Genomic DNA, 15,646 nt, shown 5'->3' with positions numbered 1-15,646 from the left:
AGCGTCAGTTTAGCCTCAGTTTTTGTACGGGCACTATGTGTTAATTAAACTTTTATGTTTTTGACTTTTGATCCTGCCTTCAGTTCTCTTTACTTACCGCTGCGGTCCACGTTGCTCTTTTCATTCTGTTCCGGATTTCCTCTCACGGGATACATGCAGGGATGAATCCATTCGTTGCTTCAATCAACTATGATCCGTGAGTACTGTATTCACCTTCAAGATATTGGCTCACAGCCTATGGAGGTTACGTTATTTGTTCTTACCTGGATCTAGAGCAGCTGTGTTTTATATGACCCCACTTGCTGTCCTAGCCTTGCTGCGGGGCTCCATTTTGGTGTCTAGCTCAGCATACTCAAATCTTGATCAGGAAGTACATTTCAATAAATGGACATATAGCCCGATTTCTACTAAAGGAATTTATTATCATGTATCCCATGTGACTTGAGTCAGGATCTTTGTAGCGCTACATTGGAGTTTCACTTCTCCGTGTGTATATATACACACACACTCTCTCCACACACACTCTCTCTCTCTCTCTCTCTCTCCACACACACACACACACACTCTCTCTCTCTACACACACACATACACACACTCTCTCCACACACACACACACACACACTCACTCTCTACACTCTACATACACACACACACTCTACACCTACACACACTCTAGACACACTCTACACACACACACACACCTTTGCCAGTAATTGTAATTTTCTATTAATTTAAAGTTGATCAATGAAGTTCCCAAGGAGGACTCAAAGTTGACAGCAACCTGTTTGAGTTTATACTTTTGTTTAAATCTGACTCAATAGTTTAGACTAATCCTAAAACAGGCTTAAAATATTAGATGCTAATGATTTTCCTCATGAAATTGACAAAACTAGCCTCTCAAATCAGTAGCTCTTCTCTCTAATAGGATTACTACTATACTAAATTTAAAAAATATATACAAAAATATGTGGGCTGAAAAGATCACAAGCCGGAATTTAAATGTGTGCTCATGACAAATGCAACGTTTTGTCTCTGAAAGTTACTCAACCAGAAACTTCAATTTACAAGAAGCATATTACATTCCCCCCTAACCCCCATCAACAGAATCTTTACATTCTAAAAAGCAGAACCGTTAAACCAACTTTTACTATGCATATTAATAAATATTCTTTATTTTTTCAATTTTGCACATTGCGCTTTTACATAGAACATCCAGACATTTAGCTAATGGATGTCTAATTTTGTAAAATCCTATATTCATTGCCATTTTGTACAAAATTACAAGTACATTACTTTTGATGCTAAAGGGGTGTGTGCACGCATGTGGGTAATTCTAACAGTAACCAAGGTTTAATGGGAAAAAGGAAAAACACAGGCATGTAGAATTATTTTAAATATTCATGCCTGCAGACCAGAAATCAACTTGTGCATTTAACCACTCCCCTTATGAAAATATTTAAAAAAAAGTGTACAAAGGAGGGGAAAAAACAAACAAACAAAAAAAAAAAAACCCAACAGATTTTAAGGTAATGTTTCATCAAGATAGCCCAATTCAGGAAATTTGGAAAGACAGAAAAGGCAGAAAAGGCGCAGTAGTCATTCTGATTGTTTCAATGAAAGACAGAACTAGTTTATTGTTTAATTTGCTGCGGCTGTTGACAACCAGCTGCTACAAAGAGGATTCCTGTGATCATGTAGGAGGCAGTATTTGTTAAATTTATCCTTCAGATATTGTCTGAATTGCTGTCTGTTGCTGTAAAAAGACTGGTTGTTTGCCATAAAGGTTTGTATTTCATCTTGGGAAAGGCCGTCGTCCTCTCCTGAAGTGCATTCTGATTCATCCTGCAAACAAACAAAAAGCTGATTTACCTTCTGCACTGTGCATTCAAGACCCAAAGGGCAGATTCATTGAGCTCTGATGAGTTCTCACACCATGATCCAGCATTAGCTGCCATTGACATGAATGGCAGCCAATGCTGGATTGTGTGAAATACCCTGTATCAAAGCTTGATTAATCCAAAATTGTAAAAGAAAAAAAAAGGAATCCTGACAGTTTAATCTTGTTTCTTCTTGGGAAAGCAACAAATTATTTTACATGGCTTAAAAGCACAAATTGGAAAATCTGGTGAAAGGAGAAAAATAACTCAATATAGGGATGGTAAAGAGGTCTATTGTCAGACGAGTTATATATAGAACATTTCCCTATAGCATGGTTAGAGTATGTAGAATTGCACATGTAATACAAGGACAGCAAATCCCTAAGTCGGATATAGCAGACTTATTCAGGTCGCTATATTCGTACCGTTTATATGCATTTGTTTTCATTTAGACACTGCATTCCGACTTTAGCATAAGATCCTGTTCCCAACAATGATGAAGGCCAGATTATACAAATGGTATTATTTACATTCAGTAATAATTCAACATGGTCTTGGATGCCACCCCACACCCAATCTACAATAGCTTAACCTTTCCAGAGAAAGGTGACCCACGGCTATGCCCTCATTGAAGGATTTTATTAAAAATTTGATTATCCTGTGATGTTATCTCCTCTGCATAATAAGAGTTACAAATCTGTAATCGTGTCACCGAGGGGCACGTTCTGACATCACATACTGTATGTTAAAGAGATAGTAAGGGACAGATTAATTTGTCGCTTAAATTGAGGATCAAGATGGTCATATTTAGTCCCATTATGTCCGCCATGAGCGCCTGAATGTATTTGTGACATGCGTGTGTGTCAGTTAAGGAAAGCTATGAATACATTTAGATATTGAAGAGTTGAACTTCGTTTGTAAAAGTTGTTTTTTTTATTATCATTCATAAAACTGTAAATCTAACAGCCGATTTACGACGGAGGGTGGATTTATGCTGGTTCCATGAAGAAAGAATGTATTCAAATCTGGAAAAAGATTAGGAAAATTTAAGATTGCTACAGAGGTGTATTTGGGACCAAATACAGGATATCTCATCTTCTGTACCAGTGACCTCTCTGGGAGAAAGCCTATAACATTTGGGTAATGTAAGGTATAGGGATTTCTATTTGATGTTTAATCCTTTTATTTTAAGAACCGGTTCTGCATCTTATTGTAATAACTTTTTTCTGTAATCTAAGCACTGTATTTTTATATATATATATATATAATATATTTAGCTCTGAATGAACGTATTTACATTTTCGAACACATTTTGGGTTTTTAGTGTGTTAAAGTGCATAGTCCTTTCTATAATAAACAGAGACCTGGCACCCTTGCAAATATTTGACACCTTTGGTTTGCATAACTATCTCAGGTGGTGGAAGTGTATAGATATGATTGCAATTGAGTAAGGGGTTAATATTAACTCATTGGAGGTACCTTTGCAGAGGAGGAAGGTGAGTTGGATAGAGTAGCCGTGTGTATTAACCATGGTTGCATATTCAAGTTACGTGCGTGCTGTTCGTGACAGTTGGTATATTGGGACAGATTTAGGGGAGATGTTAAATAATATGAGGGACTTTTGCGAAGGTGAAGAGTGGGGTAGCTTGCTAGTTGTGTATTAATCCTTTTCCTGTAGAGGAAATGGTGACGGGAGGGGGTAATCAGTCTATACAATAAAAGGTCAAGACCTTTTGGCTACCCCTGCTCCGTGTATAAGGGTCCAAGAGAGTTAGCCCTTGGGCCCAGTAACATTGTACCATTCAAATATATTGTCTGTAATAAAAGCATTTTTTGTGTCTTTCCCTTTCCGGGCATGCAATCAAGCAGGGACTGCTAGGGTATGAGTTGCAAGGGGGGTTTTGCGAAGGAACCGTTGACAGAATGTGCCAAGGAGGTTGGGGTCGGGGGGTTGTCAGTTCCCCTATAAATGTAGTCGGGAACATGTAGGCACATTGTCCTGGCAATACCTCCCCTTGAAAACGCAAGCGCGACTCACCACTAGAGTACCCAGCTTCAGCACAGCCCAGAAAGGAGAATGAGGCACAGGGATGAATATGTATTGCTGTAGCTGAGGGAATCCCTGGGTTAAGGGGGGTACCCAAGCTAGTGCCAAGGGAACCCACAACCAGTATAGGGTTTGTGGGTGCCCCAACCGTATATAAGGTTGGGGGGTGGGGTGGGGGAGAGACTCAGAGTCCAAGGGAAAGTGTGGGGGGAATAAGGCAGATAACGACAACATTTTTCCTTTTCTGTTCCCTGTCCCTCAAGACTCAGAAGTGTATTAAAATATACTTTAATGTAATATGTATACATGTAACATATGTAATATGTTTTTTTACATTCGGAACCAATGACCAAACAGGTTGCCCGAGCTAACCCATAGGCGCCGGTAAGTCTGCTGGGCATTGGAATTCAAAGCAGCCATTAGGATGCCCAAAGGTGTGAATAGCATTTGGTCAGTGGGGAAAGGCGGAGTACCAGGTCCGGAGATCAATGGCAGTCCTCCGGGATGCCACTTGTTCTGCCAGACCTGGTGGAGTCTGCCCAGCGGGTGGCATTGAGATAGCCAGGGAGGACAGTGGCAGGCTTGCGCATGTCTCTTGGCTGTTTCGGATTTCCAGCTGACCTGGCATTTCTAGCTGGCATGGCTCTGACTGGCTGCTTGGGAAAGTTACCACACGTTTATTGGCTGCTCAGTTTTGTGAATAAAACGGAAAATACTATAAGAATAATAAGAGCGTAGGTGGGCTTTTCAAAGTTGCTTCTGTGAGAATAGCAGAGCAACCGACTTCGATTTCGAGCCTGAAAAAAGTCTGCCCACCAGCGTCCAAGTCCAGCTTTTTGGGACCAAGTTCTCAGAAACCAACGTAGCAGTCGCGGCTGGGATTTTATGCCGATTTGAGTTCCAGGAGATTTGGACTAACTCACACTCCGAGTAAAACTCTCCCATAGAGGTCCCGTCACCTAGAAAAGTCTAGTTTTCGACCCCAGTCCAAAAGTAAGTGTGTGTTTGTCTGTATTTTGTGTTCCATTGTGTGTAAGCGAATTTATGCCGAATTACATTTTATTTCATAACCTTGTTTTGCTCATGAATGATTCTGGTTAAAAGGCGTAAATAACCTTGTCTCCCGTGACAAGTTTATTTACTGGTGGGAGGGGTGGGATCATTTATCTTTATGCTATAAAGTCTTGTTGGGATTTACAGCATGAAGAGGATTAAGAGCTCTAAAACAAAGTGACTTAGACACGTTACACAAAGCAAAAAAAGCGCAGGTTCTCGTGTCACTAAGTTGAGTGCCACCAGGCAAAGATAGACAGACTGTCAGGTCGGTACCGGTCCCAGAATCGTAACCCGGTGTGACGGATAAGGACAACCGGTCGTGCATAAACTCAGCTGGAGAAGGATCACGAGCATGATGAAGCGAGTATAGCTTCACCTGACAAGGCAGGGACAACTATTCTGGCCAGGGTCCAGGAGGATCTTCCAGCCCTGGAGGAAGAGGAGCAGGAGAACGGGGAAGAAGAGGACCTTGGAGGTGAGCGTGACTCAGGGAGTGCAGTCGTAGAAGACCCAATTGCTACCGGTCTCCTACCACAGATCTTACCCCTCTCCTTGCCGTTTGGGGAGAGGGGGTCACCTTTGAGCAGAGGTTGCAGTTGATTGCAGCTTCAAGGTGTGCAGCCCCCAAGACCCCGGCAGGACCCTGACCAACCACCATTGACAAGGGTGTCACACTACAACGTCAGCAAGTTTGTAGATGGCACTGACGATATTGACAGATTTCTCAAGGTGTTTGAGAACCAGTGGACATACAGTTGGAAGAAAAAAAAAAAAACTCATAGGTGCTCACCCATACACCAAAACCAATGCAACAATGCCACCTAGTGGTAATAATCAGATGTTATAACAAGACTATGCTTAAACGGAATAGAATGACACAAATACACATAGAACTAAATAAATATAAAAATACAGTAGGATAAAAATACAAAAAATTAAAACTAACAACTACTCAACCTCTAAAAGAAAACAACAAGTTTCTTCCAAATGTGCAGATACAAAAAAGTTGAAGGAGTTGGTTTAAAACAGCAGGACCCTTTTGGTTATCAGCAACTCTTGTGCTCTATGGTTGCTGTATTGGTAGGTGCAAATAATGCGGGTGGTTATAGGTACAGTAGAATCTTTGACAGGGAAAGGAGAAAAGAGACTGATGGTACAGTATGTTAAAACATTTAATAAACAATGCACACAATGATAAAATCCCCCTGAATGGACACTCGCATTTGTTTATGCCATTCAGGACATACAATGGTATCTTTTCTGATGAGGACAGTCTCTCTCTCTCCCCTTCGACGCGGACTCTGGTATTGGTCTCTACTCCCGAGTTTGACGCGTGTATCTTCCAATAGAGGCTGCTAGGAATGGCACTCTGCTCCCCACAATGCTATGACGTCACGATTTCCTAGTCACGTCCGAGCTCTCCTTCCTCTGTTCACTCTACGCGTTTCGCTAGTAGATATCTAGCTTAGTCAGAAGTGTTATTCGTTCTACTCTACCTACACGAAAAGTCTTAATTTTGCTCCTATTGGTTATAACAGAAACTCGAGTGGTTCATGTGAAAGGCTGATTCGCCATGCTACCTAATTCAATGTGATGCATAACAGTCCCTAATACAACCGAATGAAAAAATAACATAGTAATTGGTTACCCCTTAAAGGGGTTCATAAAATACATACAAGAATATAAAGTATTCTAAGAATTAAAATGTAAGATAATGCTTCTTAAACTGTGACCGGTATGTACACAATTAAGCTTATAATCCGCTACTGCTGATTCGTCATAAATTAAAGTGAAAAAAATACACAGTAATTATTAACCCCTTAAAGGGGTTTCACGAAATACATACAAAGATATAAAGCATTCTAAGAATTAAATTGTGAGACATTGCTTATTAAAAACTGTGGAAGGAATATACACAATTTAAACTTATGATCCACTAATGCTGACTCGTCATAAAATGAAAGTGGAAAATTGACACTCATTCTTTCATACGACCGGTTCTCGTGTGTACTGTATAGTAATTATTCTAACACAAAATATACTCCTGTAAAATTAATACTGAAGTCTTCCATTGTTTGAGGGTTTCTTCTTGTTCCATAATAGCTCCTCAAAAGATGGACAGAGGGTTTCTTCTTGTTCCATAATAGCTCCTCAAAAGATGGACAGATCATAAAAAAAAGTGATAAGGACCGGAAAATCATAATTCCAATGATCCGATACAAAATATACTTTTAAATTATATTTATTGAACTCCATTCTTTCAATAGATAAAAAATGGTTGAATTGATTACCAAGTTAAAATGCCAGAATATGTGCATTATAATTAATAAAAATGTACGTCTCTTGGAAACATGTTAAAAAGATGGCGAGAAAAAAAAGGATTTAAAAATTAAATATTACTTTTTTATATATATATATATATATATATATATATATATATATATATATATATATATATATTTTTTTAATATTTAATTTTTAAATCATTTTTTCTAATATATATATATATATATATATATATATATATATATATATATATCTTAAAAAATACATACTAGTAATTCAAGAAAAATAATTGTTCAATTAAAAATGGTGCCCGATCAAAACCATCTAGTTTAAAAGGCTAAATGGCGTATTGAAAGGACGTAGTTCAGAGTATACCGTTGATTTGTGTAGGTGACGCCTGTATTTCTAATTTTTACATTAAAAATACACCATGTTCTATATCAATATTTGGGCCTTTTGGTGTCAAAGTTTTTAGTCTGTGAATCCAATAGGTCTCTGTCTTGCTTAATTGGGTATCTCTGTTTCCCCCTCTCCAGTGTTTTGGTACCTGCTCTATCCCCTGGTATTTAAGACCTGCGGGGTCGCCCTGGTGGCATTCAATGAAATGTCTTGAGACGCTGTGCGTTAAGACCTTTCTTTTAATATTACTGAGGTGTTCCAGGATTCTTATATGAACTGGTCTTGTGGTCTTACCCACGTACTGGAGGCCACAAGGGCACTCCAGCAAATATATGACGTGGTCTGTTTTGCACGTAATGTGATTGTTTATTTGAAAGACCTCTCCTGTGATATTTGATTTAAACGTTAATTTCTCCGTAGACTGGTATTTGCATGCTTTACATATAAAGTAACGAAGAAACCTTTTATTTTAGCCAGTTACTTTGTGTTTTATCTTTAGTTAAGGCACTTGGTGCTAATTTACTTTTCAGGTTGGCAGATTTAAAAAAAATTAAACCAGGATGTTCTGGAACAAAGTCTTTGAGTACCGGGTCGCTTCGGACCAGATGCCACTGTTTATTTATAATTCTTTTTATTTGTTTAGCATTTTTGTTATATTTAGTAAAGAAGGCCCATTCAATTTGTTTTTTGTATTTACGTTGGAGTTTGCCTTCTTACTCTCTATGATATGTTTTCTCTCTAGTTCACGTGTCTTGTTCAGAGCTGCTTTGATATTTTCTTGTTTGTAATTTCTCTCCAAGAATTTTTCTGTAAGGATTTGTGATTGCACCTCAAACATTTCATTATCTGTGCAATTCCTTTTTATCCTTCTATATTGTCCATATGGGATATTTTCTACCCAACGTGGATGGTGACAGTTGCTGCTTAAAATATAATTGTTGCTATCTAGAGGTTTAAAAAAAGTTTTCGCCCTTAAACCAAATAAATAATAAAATCTGGCATATAGTTTATATGGAAAAACTCTCAGCCTATCTGAACGGCTTTACCTCGCGATTTTCTGAGATTTGGGCCCCCTGGTTTCGCCATGCAGGTATATCCCCATATATAGATTAGAATACTTGGAACAGAGTGATACATGTGGTAACTAAATTGCTGTGTACAATGCTATATTTTTGCAAATGCTTCCCCTCCCCCTCCCCCTCCCCCTCCCCCTCCCCCCTTTTTTTATCTGTTATATGTTTTGTTCTTATTTTGTATGGAAAAATGCTCAATAAAAAATTTAAGTAACAAAAAAAAAAAAAGTTTTCGGTTTAAATCTACGATCTTCCACATAAATAGTGAGGTCTAAAAAGTCGATATTACTGGAGCTGGAGGTATGTGTAAATTTGAGGTTAAGACTATTATCATTTAAAATAACCATAAAATTATTAAAACTCTCTACATCAGCTTTCCAAATTATTAACATCTATAAAACACCGCCATAGGACCAAACCTGCGCAGAGTCCGGCGACAATTATATTTTAAGCAGCAGCTGTCACCATCCACGTTGGGTAGAAAATATCCCATATGGACAATATAGTTCCATAGTAAACAAACAGATTACCAGTGCTCAAATCAAAAGTCCAGTCAAATTGCAGTGAAGGGGATCAAATGTCTTGTCTTCAAGTGGCTGGGTTCCTCAGCCCCTCCAGGCTCTGCCAGGCAACCTCCAAATGTATACAAAAGACAAAAAGAAGACAGACACAGACCTCTTCAGATAAGCAAAAAATACTATATTGGACCACAAGCGCCTATCCTTACTTACAGGAAAAGAAATTGCAGTGAACCATCAGAGGAGTACAAGGGTAAGTTGTCACCGTATTTGAAACACTGTCCAATCAATATTAAGTGTCCATAGAACCAACACATAGGTACCACCTCGTGATGTCCAATGCTTCTGTCTGGTGAGAGGTCGTCAGGGGTGCCCAGTTGGGAACCGCGTCTCCGGAGATCTGTAGTCGCCTGCAACTGCAGTGTTCCCCACGCTGTCATCTCCTGGTGTCTTCTGGGTTCGCGTGCCCAAAGCCGACGTCTCAAATCACTGCGTCTTCTTTGGCCATATGCCAAGAATACACTCAAACATTGCAAACCTCTGATAGTATGATACAGCGGCACCATCCGTACCAAACTAGTTTTGCTTACTACTGAAGCTCGTCAGGGGTAGTGGCTGTAAGAATGCCTCATATTTTTATACTCTCAGGTTTGCGAGTGTATTCTTAGCATACGGCCAAAGAGGACACGGTGACGTCAGCTTTGGGCACGCGAAACCCGGAAGACACCAGGAGATCACAGCACGGGGAACACTGCGGTTGCAGGCGACTACAGAGCTCCCGAGATACGGATCCTAACCGGGCACCCTTGACGACCTCTCACCAGACAGAAGCATTGGACATCACGAGGTGGCACCTAAAAGAACGGTACCTAGGTGTTAAGTTCTATGGACACTCAATATTGATTGGACAGTGTTTCAAATACGGTGACAACTTACCCTTGTACTCCTCTGCTGCACTACAATTTATTTTCCTGTAAGGATAGGGGCTTGTGGTCCAATATATTATTTTTTACTTATCTGAAGAAGTCTGTGTCTGTCTTCTTTTTGTCTTTTGTATATAATTACATAGTAGATGAGGTTGAAAAAAAGACATACGTCCATCAAGTTCAACCTATGCTAAATTTATACTTTATCCAATATCTATACTTACTTATTGATCCAGAGGAAGGCAAACAAAAACCCCCAGTGTTATATCATCCAATGATATCTCATAAGGGGAAAAATAAATTCCTTCCTGACTCCAAGAATTGGCAATCGGATTAATCCCTGGATCAACATCCTTCCCAGGTTTACTTATCTGGTATAACCCTGTACAGGCATACCCCACATTAACGTACGCAATGGGACCGGAGCATGTATGTAAAGCGAAAATGTACTTAAAGTGAAGCACTACCTTTTTCCCACTTATTGATGCATGTACTGTACTGCAATCGTCATATACGTGCATAACTGATGTAAATAATGCATTTGTAACAGGCTCTATAGTCTCCCCGCTTGCGCACAGCTTCGGTACCGGTAGGGAGCTGGTATTGCTGTTAAGGACGTGCTGACAGGCGCATGCGTGAGCTGCCGTTTGCCTATTGAGCGATATGTACTTACTCGCGAGTGTACTTAAAGTGAGTGTCCTTAAACCGGGGTATGCCTGTATACCTTTCGCTTCCAAAAAGATGTCCAACCTTTTTTTGAACAAATCCATTGTATCTGCCATCAGTCTCCATGACTAATGAATTCCACATTTTAATTGCCCTTCCTGTAAAGAACCCTTTCCTTTGTTGCTGGTGAAATCATCTTTCCTCCAACCTAAAAGCGATGATCCCAAGTCCTTTGTACTGCCCTTGGGATGAATAGTTCTTTTGAAAGCTCCTTGTACTGTCCCCGAATATATTTGTATATAGTCATCATATTCCCTCTCAGACGCCTCTTTTCTAATGTAAATAAATCTAGTTTAGCTAGCCTCTCCTTGTAAATCAGATTGTCCATCTCCTTTATTAATTTGGTGGCTCTTCTCTGTACTCTCTCTAGTTCCATAATGTCTTTTCTAAGGAGTGGCACCTAAAATTGTACTCCATATTCAAGGTGTGGTCTTACAAATGATTTGTAAAGGGGCATAATTATGTTTACTTCCCTTCCATCCATTGCCCATTTAATGCAAGATAAGATCTTGTATGCCTTTGCAGCTACTGCATGACTTTTGGCACTATTGCCAAGCCTGCACTCCTAAATCCATCTCCATCAAGGATTCCCCCCAATGTATCCCCATTTAATTTGTAGTCGCCTACTTATACTTGTTTCCCAAATGCATAACCTTACATTTATCTGTATTAAATCTCATCTGCCATTTTCCTGCCCAAGTTTCCAGTCTCTCCAAGTTTTTCTGGAGAGAAATTACATTCTTCTCTGATTCTACTACCTTACACAATTTAGTATCATCGGCAAAGATAGAGACTTTGCTCTCATTAATAAACAAGTTAAAAAGCAGGGGTCCCAGTACCAATCCCTGAGGTACTCCACTCACGACTTGAGCTCAACATGAAAAAGTACTATTTATGACAACCCTCTGTCTATCCTTCAACCAGTTTTCAATCCTGGTGCAAATATTTTTACTGAGTCCAATTTGCTTTATTTTGAACTCCAACATCTTGTGTGGAACCGTATCAAAAGCCTTTGCAAAATCTAAGTAGACTACATCAACTGCATTACCCTGGTCTTAATTCCTACTTACCTCCTCAAAGAAACAAATAAGGTTAGTTTGGCATTATCTATCCTTCATAAATCCATGCTGACTATTACTAATAATTTTGTTTTCTATTAGGTATTCCTGAATATTGTCCCGTATTAAACCTTCAAGTAGTTTCACTACTATTGAAGTCAGGTTTACAGGTCTGTAATTCCCCGGTTGGGATCTACAGTAACTCCCTTTTTAAATATATGCACCACAACTGCTTTACGCCTATCTTGTGGTACTGAGCCTGTGGAAATGGAGTCCTTGAATATTAAATGTAATGGTTTGGCCATTACTGAACTTAACTCCTTGATAACTCTAGGATGTATGCCATCGAGGCCAGTTGCCTTATTTACTTTAATTTTTTCAAGCTGTCTATGAACTTCTTCCTCAGTTAACCAATTGTTCATTAATATGGAGGTTGAGGCTTCCTCCTGCAGCACCACAATTGAAATTGATTCTTCCCTGGTAAACACAGAGGCAAAGAATTAGTTTAATCCCTCTGCTTTCCCCTTATCCCCAGTAATCTGCCTGCCCATCTCACACTGAAAAGGTCCTATATTTTCTTTCCTCATTTTTTTTGCTATTAAGTTACTTAAATAACTTTTTAAGGTTGTTCTTTCTTTCTATTGCAATTCTTTTTTTATTATCCCTTTTGCTAATTTGATTGCCATTTTGCAATTTTTGTTACATTCCTTATAATTCTGATACAATGCCTCTGTTCCTTCTGATTTAAAAGAAGCTAAACGTCTGACACACTTTTCCATTTCCTCTCCTGTTTATTTAGCCACATTGGTTTTGACTTATTTCTTTTATACTTCTTACCCGAGGCTATAGACTGATGTGTGCTTTTCTAACAATCTTTTAAAGACTGCCCATTTATCTTCTACATTTCCCCCTGCAAAATCATCATCCTAATGTATTACTTGTAGATTAGACCTCGGTTTATTAAAATCTGCCTTTCTAAAGTTTAAGGTCTTTGTTGAACCCAAGTAATTTGTTTTTTGATAATTTATTTCAAATGAGACCATGTTATGATCACGGTTACCCTAAAGTTCCAGGACTTGAATATTTGCGATTACTTCTACATTGTTTGATATTACGAAATCCAGTATTGCCCCGCTCTTGGTTGGTTCCTCAATAATTTGGGTCATAGAATTGTCTTTAAGCACCCTCAAAAACCTGTTTCCTTTTGTTGTAATGCTAAATCTAATTTCCCCAGTCTACAGTATGTCTGGATAATTAAAATCACCCATTATGCAAACATGACCTAGTTTTTATGCCTTCTCCATTTGCAAAAGTATTTTAGCTTCCTCAATCTCACTGATATTTGGTGGTTTATAGCATATCCCTACAAACATTATATATTGAAGGATAGAAAGGAATTGAACAGATAATGAAATGTTTGAGGTGCAATCACAAATCCTTAGAGAAAAATTCTTGGAGAGAAATTACAAACAAGAAAATATCAAAGCAGCTCTGAACAAGACACTTGAACTAGAGAGAAAACATATAGAGAGTAAGAAGGCAAACTCCAACGTAAATACAAAAAAACAAATTTAACGGGCCTTCTTTACTAAATATAACAAAGATGCTAAACAAATAAAAATAATCAGAAATAAACACTGGCATCGGGTTCAAAGCGACCCGGTACTCAAAGACTTTGTTCCAGAACATCCTGGTTTAATTTTTTTTAAATGTGCCAACCTGAAAAGTAAATTAGCACCAAGTGCCTTAACTAAAGATAAAACACAAAGTAACTGGCTAAAATAAAAGGTTTCTTTGATATTTGCATGCTTTACATATAAAGTAACGGTCTACGGAGAAAGGAGAAAATTTAAACAACTTACCGTAATTTTCTTTTCCTGGAACCATGGCAGTGGGCACCATTGGGTTAATCCCTTCTCACTCTAGGAAGGACAGGAAGTAGACTTTTGCAGGTAGGCCATATAAGGCCCCTCCCTCTACCTGCACCTTAGTCTTAAGATTCTTCCATAGCTGAAATATATAACTGATAGGCATTAGACATACATAGGGAGGGTAACTATGTGCCCACTGCCATGGTTCCATTAAAAGAAAATTACGGTAAGTTGTTTAAATTTTCTCCTTTCCTGATCACCCTGGCAGTGGGCACCATTGGGACATACCCAAGCAGTGCAAATTTTAGGGACGGATACATCAGAATAGACAACACCAGTTTAATGCCTTATCAGTTTGACCTTTATTAATACACTTTACACTTTATTTTACTACAGTTCCTAACACTCTACGCCCAAAGCTTGCGTCAGCTGATGATTGTACGTCTAGTCTGTAGTATTTCAAGAATGTATTGAATGAGGACCAGACTGCCGCTATGCAAATCTGTCCTGGTGTATCCTGGGCTTTAAATGCCCATGAAGTAGACATGGCCCTTGTAGAATGAGCTTTAATGTTTAAAGGTTTATCTTGTCCTTTGCTTTCATAAGCCTTTTAATACAAGACACTATCCACTGGGAAATTGTTGTCTTTGAAGCTTCTTGACCTTTCTTCGGTCCCTCTGGAATTGATGAATAGTCTGTCTGACTTTCTGATATCTCGCATCCTTCCAGGTACACTTTTAGACATCTTACCACCTCTAACTTGTGTAGTCTTTCTTCTTTCGTATTCTTTGGTTCTGGACAGAATGTCGAAATCACAATTTCTTGATTCATGTGGAACTGTGATACAACTTTTGGCAGGAATTGGTATACTGGTCTGAGAACTGCCTTGTCTTGATGTATGACTAGGAATGGTTCCTTGGCTGATAGAGCCTGTAGTTCTCCCACTCTCCTTGCTGAGGTGATTGCTATCAAAAACGCTATTTCCCATGATAACCATTTCAAGCCTATCTCCTGTATAGGTTCAAACGGAGCTGCTGTTAGTACATCCAATACTAGGGACCAGTCCCCTGTTCTTGATTTGAGGCCTTAACCTTTTAACTGCCTGAAAGAATCTGATGATCAATCTTTCCATTGGCAGATTTCTTTCCAACAAGGCTGATAGTGCAGACACCTGTACTTTCAATGAGCTAAGACTGAGACCTTTCTCAAATCCTTTTTGCAGGAACTCCACAATTGATACAATTCTAGGTGAAAGGACTTCTGTTTTCCCTTTTCACCCCAATCGCGAAAGCAAAGCCAGATTCTATGGTATACTTTCGATGTGGAACTTTCCCTTGCTTGTAAAAGGGTTTGGATTGTTTTGTCTGAACAACCTTTCAGTCTCAATGTTTCCTGCTCAATTGCCATACCGTCAAAGCCCATTGTTTGGCATTCGGATGTCGCATCAACCCTTTGCGATCTGGTATGTGCCATGGTGTATCTAGTGCCATATTACCAAGTGTGTGAACCAAAGCCTTCTTGGCCAGTAGGGTGCTATGAATATCACCTCTGCTTGGTCTTCCCTGATTTTCCTGATTGTTTCCGGAATTAAGGGAATTGGAGGGAACAGGTATACCAACTTGAAGTGCCATTTGAAACTGAGAGCATCTGTACCCTGTGCGCTTGGATGAAACTGTCTGGCACAGTAGTTCCTTACCTTGCGGTTTTGGTGTGTCGCCATGAGATCTATGTCTGGCTGATCCCATCGCTCTACCAGTTCTTGAAATACCTGTGGCTATAATGCCCCTTCTCCTGGGTGTATGATGCTCC

General features: G+C 39.2%; 1 protein-coding gene across 7 annotated transcripts in view; it reads right to left on the bottom strand.

Annotated features, from left to right (window-relative positions):
* Positions 1-1,599: 1,599 nt before the first annotated feature.
* The window catches only part of GGNBP2 (gametogenetin binding protein 2), a 186,805-nt gene continuing 172,758 nt past the window's right edge, over positions 1,600-15,646 (bottom strand). For all 7 annotated transcript variants that reach the window (XM_075589491.1, XM_075589490.1, XM_075589485.1 and 4 more), the window contains one exon: positions 1,600-1,842. In XM_075589491.1, coding sequence (XP_075445606.1) covers positions 1,639-1,842 — 204 coding nt within the window. In that variant the 3' untranslated portion in view covers positions 1,600-1,638. The remainder of the gene's footprint in view (positions 1,843-15,646) is intronic.

The sequence above is a fragment of the Ascaphus truei genome, chromosome 3, assembly GCF_040206685.1.
Source record: "Ascaphus truei isolate aAscTru1 chromosome 3, aAscTru1.hap1, whole genome shotgun sequence".
NCBI classification, from domain to species: Eukaryota; Metazoa; Chordata; class Amphibia; order Anura; family Ascaphidae; genus Ascaphus; species Ascaphus truei.
This window is presented reverse-complemented; position numbering and strand designations above follow the sequence as displayed.